The sequence below is a fragment of the Bombus fervidus genome, chromosome 18 (genome assembly GCF_041682495.2).
Source record: "Bombus fervidus isolate BK054 chromosome 18, iyBomFerv1, whole genome shotgun sequence".
Lineage (NCBI taxonomy): Eukaryota > Metazoa > Arthropoda > Insecta > Hymenoptera > Apidae > Bombus > Bombus fervidus.
The window spans coordinates 4,817,409-4,827,305 of NC_091534.1; the positions used below are offsets into that span (position 1 = coordinate 4,817,409).

Sequence of the window (9,897 nt, forward strand, 5' to 3'; positions counted from 1 at the left end):
CGTTGAGAGCAAACTACACTGCGATATAAAATAAAACCATTATACATAGCTCTTTGGAATGCCAACGGTCTAGCTCAGCATAAATACGAACTAGAATTCTTCTTAAAACAACAAGAGATTGATGTACTGCTCATATCTGAAACCCACTTCACCGATAAAAATTACCTAAAATTAAATGGTTATAACTTCTATCACACCCAACATCCCAGCGGAAAAGCCCATAGCGGCACCGGAATTATCATTAAAGCCAGTATAATATATTATGAGCTTCCATCATTCCAGAAGGACTACCTCTTGTCACCAGAGGGCCATCAACGTCAACATAGGCCCACCGATGTTAATGCTTTCTCATTAGTGGTCACATTGATTGTTTGTTTCAATAAATATAACTTCCAACACAACTTTTCCTATCCCAGTGTCTAAGGTAAGCCTTACTGAAGAGTCGTACTAGCAGATCTCGGACGAAACATTTTACTCCCTTTCCTTTCCCTCTTTGTCTCTCCTACATCCCCCTGCTTTTTCAAGTTGTTGTGCTTAGTATTTACGACTCAGCAGCTGTCGACCATACATATGATGGGCAGATGGGTTCACGCAGAAAGACAGCAGCGCCGGAGATCCCCATCCCTCTTCTCCTCTCCCAATGTGTCTAAGGCATGAGCTTGTTAGGTAAACCTTACTGATGAGTCCGCTAGCAGGCTCTGGACGAAGGCATAAAGAGTGTATGTTCGACAACAACTTAAAGATCCGGTAAGGATACGTTTGTTCACTGTTCTTATATTGGAAAATCCAGTGTAGAGATGCTGACTGGTGTATAGGCGGAGATCGTCCAGAGATGTGGTGACTGTTCTGTAATCGATGAACCAATCCGAGATGTTGCCTGTAGTAATGTCTGAGGTGTGGTAGTAGTACTCTTAGATAGCGCGCTAGCCGGTATAGTTGTGGTGGTGATGCGTGTTACTGCTTCTGTGTAGAGTGAGACAAGGTTGGTTGGTTCTGCTGTGGGTCTCTGGTGTCGCTGCTGGGATACTGCTGCATTTTTCCCCTCATTTTTGATGCTGTGGAAGAAAAATCGGACTCCTGTCGACGGGATTTGATCTCGGGTCCCGAACGTTGATAACCTAAGGCGCTACTACCACTATACCACTGCGCTGCCGTCGTCCGACACTACTTAGTGTCGAGTGGTGGTATTTTGCTATCGAGTACCGCCACATGTAGATCCAGTCCAGAGATGTCGACTGATCAGTAGTTGTAGTTTCAGTAAAGTCCGTTCTCGTGTTATTACGGAAGAAAGCTCGATATGGGTGTGCTTTTTGAACGAAGAACGCGGATTCGTTGTTCACACTTTCTGTTAGGAAAGTGGGGCTAACGATTATATAATTATATATATAAATTCATTCTTTTCCTAAATTAAAATTCTAACTGAAATACTGAATAAATGTTCAAAATTTTGATTTCAATGAAAATATCACAATTCAATCAAATAAAATTTCAATCACGTATCGTCTTGCACATCGCATAGTCATTCGACGTGAAATCACAACGATTTATTATATTTCGAAGCGATTCGTTTACGAACATCTTTCTTTTGTACTCCCCCGTGAATTTATCGACTGAATTCATTTGTAATTGCTGTTTGCCAACTTCCATGTCCTCTTCAGCTGACGACACTAATGACTTCTAACGCTAATAACTTCCTCGCTAATATCAGTTTCTGTTCTATTTGATAATAAATTTTTTTCAAACCGTCATTCTCTACTTTGCTTTTTATTATTTGTTGATCGAAGACTTTTGTCTTGTTTATTGTCGATTGTTCTTCATTAATTTCAGTCCTTAGATATTTGTCTCTACCAATTATCGAATCTTCCTGAACAAAATTGACGTTTACCTCATTTCTTATTAATTCCAATTTCCAATTAAAGTTATTCGCAGTCACATTAGTACCGACAGAAATGATTTCTTCGCGTTTTACATTGTTGTTTTTATTTTCAGAAGCTCCACTCGTCAAATCCTTTTCATCGTGATATTTTTTATTATCTTTCACGTTATTTAAAGCAGTGCAGTTATTTGAAGCCCGTGCAAAACCGTTGTCCTCGGGCGGTCTTTCCGAACAATCGTCTCTAACCTGAGCCAACATAGAACAGCATTCCGCTTTCGACTTGATTAAACTCGACTCCGCTTCGCTGACGTCAGCGACTTTTAGTTTTTCCTCGGAACAAAGGGACTCGTCTTGCGAATCGTGCCCGATCGAAGCACCGGTCGAATCACTGGAATTACCACGATCGTCCTGGCCGAAGGATCCCTTATCGATCGCCCTGATAAAATTTGTGGCATCGTCCAGGGAATACCACCGATCCAAACTGCTCCCTGTTTTCAAAATGGAACTAAAAGGTACGTCACCGAACTCGTCATGATCCTCCTGGAAATCTTGTACCTGACCAAAAGCCTTATTCATGTACGTGCAATCCATATCGTCCGTGATCTCAGTCAATTTCACGGAAGAGCCATGATTCCAGCTGGCCTCCTGCTCATCTGTCAGAGGATCGATATTTTGCAAACTGTCGCACGTGGTCTCGCCATCGTTGTTCAATTCGTGATCTGAAGTCGACGAGCTAGGTGACTCGATCACGGACCTCGCTTTGGTCAACCGAGGTGCCGTTGGTTTCTCTTCAAAGCTGTCGTAATACATCGGGTCGGCCGATCGTCGGAAGTTTACCTTGTTACTTCTATCGACGTAATCTTTGAAAATAAAACGACTCGGTACGTCGAAATACTCGACCAAAAGATCGGTAAACTTAGTGGTCCATGTGTCTAAACATTTCTCGAATGGAAGGTCCGTGGTGGTCACGCGGAAACACAAGTCACCCTCCTCGTCGTCTAACGATTTCGCGAAGAATTCGCGAAAGAAATCGTGAAAGCAGCTGTCGAAATTCGCAGAAGGCTCGTCATTGAAATCGTCTTCGCGTTGCAGCGTGTTGGACATCACATTTTGAAAATCGTGCAAAGTGAAGAACAGCGGCGAGTACTTGTTGGTTTCTTTCCTAGCGAAAGTCTCGAATACAAACGGACGTTTGTGCGGCGACTTGGTCTCGCTGCTTGAACCGCACCTGTCTTTCTCGTTTTCATCTTTACTCGCTTTTTCGATCCGTATCGCGTCAGCATCCTCGAGCTGCAAAAACAACGGCTGAGAAGTTTCCCCCGTCTCGTTCGAACTTAGACTATTTAGCGTTTCTTCCGCATCGCCTACTGTCTGCGAGTTCGACGTCCTTTCTTCTCCCTGATCTTTGGCGACGTGAGATTTGATCTTTCGGACTGCTCGCGGCGGAGGCGGCGGCGCCAAACTCTTTTTGTCTGGTTTTCTGAGACGAGTCGGTGACATTCCTTTCGGAGATTTTGCAATCGCCACGAGCTTCGCTTTGCGCTTCTTCCGTCTCGGTGGGACTGGCGGTGTACTGCTAATAGATTCTGTACCTTTTTTTTTTTTTTTTTTTTTTTTTATCGTGGGGAAATCCTCATGGACACTCGGCGCTGCGTAGCAACGACCGTGTAGTGTCGGACTCTTACCGACTAAAACCCCACGGTGGTCATCCCGACGTTCAGAGGTGCACCCGGGGTCTCTTGCGAATCACTACCGAGTGAATAGATTCTGTACCTGGAACAACGATTGATCGAACGTTGGTGTGCATGACACCGGTAAATGTCAATGACGCCCGGCTCTACCGTTCCTCACTGACGTGTATGGTCACTTGTGTCAGTCTGAAGCTCTGATTTCGTCGCACAAATTGCCAAACTTATCAAAGTTAAGGTCAACTGTTCACTTGGTATATACTATAATACAGAGACGACGTGTCAGTTTGGGAACAAAAGAGAGTTTATGGTAATGATGCGTGGGATTTGCATTTGCACATGATAGAGATTGGTCGAAGCACAAACAAAATATAAAATATTTAGACAGAAATTTTGGAGTACGGAAACGCGTGGCTCACTACGGTGTTAGACCGTCCGAGGGATACTAAAGGTAATTCCCTATAAATGACAGAGCATCCTCTACCCCTCTCTCTCTACCACGAAGTCAATAACAGTGATTCACTAATGCTGCCAAGTTTAAGTTTCCTATTGAATGAAAGAACACCCTAATAAGACGACAGGCGAAATTCTAAAATCGATCTCAAACCCGGATGTGACAGAGCTAGCCAGGTATTGCGTTCGCTTTTGGTCAGAAAGCTTTTTCATCGTCGATATGCCAGTAGATTGATATATCTGTTAATTATTCTAATCCTTTTATAAAATACATTTTTCTTTTCGGCATTAAATTCTAATTTTTGTTTGTACATAGCAAGCATCGAGTTTAAATGTATAGATCAGATGTAGATTCAAAATTAAATTTGCATGATATATATCTTCGTGAGGCCTTCACTTTATCGAAACATTCTTTTTATTTAAAGCATTCAGAAATTTCAACGGATGAAATTGAACTTCATGTCGTAGATAATCTTCAAAAATTGAATTAAAATGTATTCGATGAACCACGAGGAATAAACTGAAGAAAGTTGCAAATTATTCAATTTTTATCGATAAAAGACTATTGCCTAATATGAAGTTCAGGTTTCTCTTGACGACTAAAGGACAGAACTGACGTGACGGTTCGTATTAAACGTACAAATAGAAAAAAATAGCAAATAGTGCCGCCTCGAACTATGAGCAAGGCTTCGTCCGTTAAATGGATAAAAAAAAATTCGATTAGGTTACGTGGTGGACGCAGCCACGTTCGACATAATGGATATAATGGTCTTAATGGTGTTTGCTATACGATTTAGCAAGTATAAGCGCCCACTAGCTCGGATTGAGAATCGAAATTTAAAGGCCAGGCGAACGATTGAAGAAAATTACAAATTCCTTTTAAACATTCAGTATGCAAGACTACGTAAAAGGAAGTTAAATACTGTATAGTATTTAATATTTCTTTTGGAAAATTTCAATCCCTCCATTTTAATTCGAATGGTATTTTTATGTTACATCGATGAAGTATTGATTACAGATATACATAATAAATAATGTTTTTTCGTATAGATAATAAATTATACATTTAAAAATATATGTTTACGAATTTATGTAACAATATGTAAAAATAAATTGGTCTCGAAAGTGTTTATTTATCCTCTAGTTTACAATTCTTCATCCTTAATAATTTAGAAGGCAAGAGTTACATAAGTTACATTTTACACTGTATTATCTAAGTTGTCATAATATATAATTTGTTATTTTAATAGTATTCTCAACTAAAACTATCGGTATAGCACGTATCTGAACAACACACGAAAATCGATATGCATATAAATTGTTTCATTGCAATTAAGTACCCATTAAGTGCACAGTAACAAAAGAAGTAAGTACTAACTTGCTTTATCGACGATTAAATAAAAAGTTGGCGACTCGTCCTGCTAACGTTAAAGTCCTCTATACTGAGCAGCATACTTGCGGACTTAAGTGCACCATTATCGACAAGATCGGCCATGTATGGGCTGTTTGCATTGTGATTACCCATTGCGCTCGATGCGCCACTGCTGTACGTGCTCGAGGTGTTTTGTACAGATGCAACGTCGGTGGTCCTCTGAACGAGCCATTTGTTTGTCATGCTCGACATATCTGCTTCCGAGGACACGTCGAATCTGATGTCACTGAAATCAATGAAAACGTACTTATAAAGTTTGCTTGGAAAGTCAACAATCACACTGTTCAATCAGACACTGAAAAGCCATTCTATCGTATATATTGAGTTTTTCGCCGTCTTCAACTTACTAATTTAATCAACTCTAATATTAATATATACCGATTAAAAGCTAAATAATTGATAAATATTTGTCTTAATACATATTTGTCAAATATGTGCACATTTGCAGCATTATTATATATTTCATTATATGAATATAACGATATATAAGTATACTTTATAAAACTTTACCATTTTCAGTTTTTGTTTGTACAAAATAATGGGTTTAATTTCTTTTTTAATTTTCCCGACTATCCTCGTTCATATTTTCCACAGAAGACAAAATGTGGACGGTTGATAAATTCCAACGCGTACCGCATTACATTCTCTGCTATATCATATGCTGTAATAATTTTCCAGAGTTTGGAGCATGACATCTAGAGAATTCCAAATTTCAAGGATAACCTACATACCAAGAAAAATCAACACTCCGTTTATAATATCTCGTGTGTGTTTAAAACTATTAAGTACAGACGCCAAATTTTGCGTCCATTCTCGTAAAAATTAAGTGCATAGCGAAACAGAGTACTGGGATGTTTCATTTGATTACTTCACTTGATTCATTCACAATATACAGTTCTACATCACCCAGTCGCAATGAAAGAATCAACCTCTTCGTCTGAAAGTTCTTCAGCGTAAACATGAAAACTTATTTTCATTTCAGACCCAATTGCTCGCTCACTTAGCTAATATTAAAATTAAATTTAATTTAGAAAACAACTAGGAAGGATACCAGGATTCAAGGAAAGGAACATCTTTATACCCACTTCAAATAGTTATTTTCCGCAGGTTATACGTGATTCTTCCTAGAGGTCGCGTTTTTACGGGAAGGAGCTTCAGAGAGGGCCAGCACTGCAGCATCTTCAGAGCGTCTTCATACAGCAAATGCAATAAATTCTGCCCGTTTATCGCTACGATGCGATCGCCTGCAGCCAATAAATTTCTCCGAATTAATGCAGCCCCGGTAAAGAATGGCGAATTAAGCTTATCTTTGTTCACGTTTCCGACCATACCGGCCGATCCTCCTACCGACACCGCTTGGACACACCATCGTTACCATCTTTCACTCGTAAACCCTATGCTGCCACCGTGGCCCCTTTCCAACTTAATCGTCAGCAGGATTCGTTCCTCGGCAAACGACGACTCTTCAAGACGCGCTGCTAAGGAAGCGGACATCGACTCGTCCTCCGGCACACGGAACGTCTCGTCATCTGTACGTATGTCAGCGTCTGTTGGAAATAGAAATCATACAAAATTTTAATTTACAAATCATATAATCCTTGCATGATGATGATGAAATGCATCTTGTTCGAACAGATATTTCATCTTCTTAATCCTATACCTCAAGAAATTAAGGATTTCTGCAAACATATTAATTTCAATATAAAAATATCTTATGTTGAATATGTTATCTGATTCAGCGAATTACATAGCGCGATTGATTTCAAGAAATGTAATTTCAAATGAGTTACATGGCATTTGTACTTTAAATATAAGAATAATGTATAGTACGATGATGTATAGTGCGACAATTAACAAATTTTTAATACAGCGCTATGTTATCGATACATATTGTATGATGATACAATATGTTTATTAAAAATTAACCATTAAAGGTATTAAAAATTTGTTAATTGTATACGTTTAAATATAGGTTCGAGTGATAATTGTTAGCACTTGCAAAATCTAGTCCAAGTAGAAATGTTACTAACTGAGCACGTATGCTTCCGGTAAAGGAGATTCCGTTGATCGTGCGGACAACGACCGAATCGAAGACTCCGTGTCTGATTTTAATGATAGCGACTCCATGTCGTCGGTAAGAGCGGTGTCTTTCTACACGAGGTTGCTGTAGATCGCTCGTGTTCCCATTTTTACCCCTAGATGACGTGGCAAACTCGGCGTCCGATAACCTGCCGATTGTCTGGATGTTCCGTAATTCGGTAAACTTGAAGTCTTCCTCTAAAACAGACATAAAGACATTTCGATTCCAATTGATTCCAATATTGGTTAATTTTCATACAAAAAGCTAAGATATATTGCAAATACAGGAAACAACATATATTGAATTTTTCTATCATTCTTTGAAGTAAATACCAGTCAAAGTACAAACACTCCCATTAAAGGTATAATATACACCAATATTAAGGCATCTACTGATTATATGAAACATAATAATTATCCCAGATTATAAGGTAAACAATTAATAGTTAAAATTTTATATTTACGCAAGAAGACGATCTAAACAAGTAGCGAAAATGATAAAAAACTATTTGTTAGAGTTAAAGAAAAAATTAATTAATATATGTTAACTCTTGATAAATATTTGGTTTAAAAAGGACGTTAAAAAATTTTTCGGTGAATTAAATAGTCCACAAATTTATCAAAAGTGAATATGATTCGTGGAATTATCTGCAATAGAATATGCATGGAATTAAATAGCAATAGATGGAAAATCTAATAAAACAAATACCAAATTAACCAGAACAATGATTGAAAAACGTAGAGGAGAACGTAGACGAGAACGGTATTGAATTTTTTCGTACAAATTCGAAGATTTTTATTATAATGTCAAATTTATTATTGTCGAAGCTTTAGAGCGAAACAATAATTTATAAAAATATTATTTGTTTACTAGTAATTTTCTAGATCTTCTTCATTTTCACAAGTTCATATTGCATATATTTTCAATATTTCATTATATATGTCGAGTTAAGGTTATGATTAAGGTTAGGGGCGTGTAGTAAATCTTCACTGGAATTGGCCATCGTTGTTATACAATCGGAGTAATGTTGATTAGCACAAGTGTGAGTATTACAGAATCGACAAGTAACCGCGGTGATTAGACACTAGTGACAGTGGTCTTAGGTTCGACAACGAATCCGCGGTCAACGGGATAACAAATATACTTTCGTCCAAAGTCTAAGTCGGACTCGTGATTAAAAACGTGAAGTATCCACTGATCGTAAAAGGCGTTGTTTTCTCGCTAATAAGATCGCACGAGAGAATGTATTATCCGTCGCGTAGATGCTGCAGAGGAAACCTATGATGGGGTGTGTCTAACGACACGAGATTATCGGATTCGTCGAGGAATGTCTCCGCTCGGAAAGTGAGAGAAATAGACGTTGCTGTTAATTGGTTAATTTCTATGTTCGTGGTTAGAAAATGATGTTAGCCGCCCTTGAGAGAGAGTTGCTATCGGGAAGCGCTCGTTGGTCGAGGAAAGCAGATCTCCCGTATCTTTCCGTAGTATACCTACTACACCACAGCTTTACAGATTGTTAAGATAAACACTGTTTGTCGATTTGAAGGACCTCAGTTAACTAAATCCTAAGATTTATAGGGGGTCCTCAGGCTGGCTGAATACATACTGCGAATGATGTATCGACATCTGGCGATCATCTTGCTCCAAGAATAGAGTCTGTGTGTGGCGAGCCATGCTGCAGAAACCGTTGGAATGTTAACCGTGAGGTGTCGGTACAACTATGTCTTTTTAGAGAGAGTTATGCAACTCTATACCTCTGTTAGATAAAACGTTCATCCCGTGACCGCGGCTACGTTCGGCGACTTGTTGTCGCCTCGAGCCCAAGCTCATTATCGCAAATCTCGGACAATTATAATCGGGTTAACTTATAAAGATTAAAGTATTGAGGATTTTCCAAAGAATTCTAGAGGGAAGGCCCGGTGTCTTTTCATCTCTGACATATATATATGTGTATGTATATATAATTAAAATAACTCATCAAACTGTGCAGCAATAACAACAATTAAAAATTAATCATAGTACTATGTCGTACTATTCCACACTGAATACTTAACCTTCTGATCACATTTCGTATCACGCAAAATAGTTCGACCTCTAACAATAACCAAACAAACAACGACATAAACACCACGAACACAAAGGCGACGTGGTAAATCCAGGAAAACATTCAGAAAATATAAACAAAGCTTTTTTCACCTACGAGTGATGACGACGCCAATTACGTTTGTTCGAAAACCTCGATGACCAACCGATGCACTTACTTGCACAGCAGCCGACTGTACTTGGTAGTGTTTGAATTCTCCTGAATTCTGATCTCACACACGCAAACACAGCCACCGCCGGCTATCGCAATTTAACTCTGTCACAG

General features: G+C 38.9%; 2 protein-coding genes across 2 annotated transcripts; both read right to left on the bottom strand.

The window, feature by feature from the left end:
- Positions 1-1,517: 1,517 nt before the first annotated feature.
- Positions 1,518-4,820, bottom strand: LOC139996417 (uncharacterized). The gene is made up of 2 exons (XM_072020790.1): positions 3,650-4,820; positions 1,518-3,468 (listed from the first exon to the last, which is right to left on the bottom strand). The coding sequence occupies exons 1-2, from the start codon at positions 3,681-3,683 to the stop codon at positions 1,655-1,657; spliced, it is 1,848 nt and encodes a 615-aa protein (XP_071876891.1). The 5' UTR covers positions 3,684-4,820; the 3' UTR covers positions 1,518-1,654.
- Positions 4,821-5,130: 310 nt separating this feature from the next.
- LOC139996418 (uncharacterized) lies at positions 5,131-9,581 on the bottom strand. Its single transcript, XM_072020791.1, has 8 exons — positions 9,284-9,581; positions 9,136-9,204; positions 7,480-7,726; positions 6,776-6,996; positions 6,535-6,693; positions 5,960-6,453; positions 5,461-5,675; positions 5,131-5,398 (listed from the first exon to the last, which is right to left on the bottom strand). The coding sequence occupies exons 1-4, from the start codon at positions 9,357-9,359 to the stop codon at positions 6,990-6,992; spliced, it is 399 nt and encodes a 132-aa protein (XP_071876892.1). The 5' UTR covers positions 9,360-9,581; the 3' UTR covers positions 5,131-5,398; positions 5,461-5,675; positions 5,960-6,453; positions 6,535-6,693; positions 6,776-6,989.
- Positions 9,582-9,897: the final 316 nt, after the last annotated feature.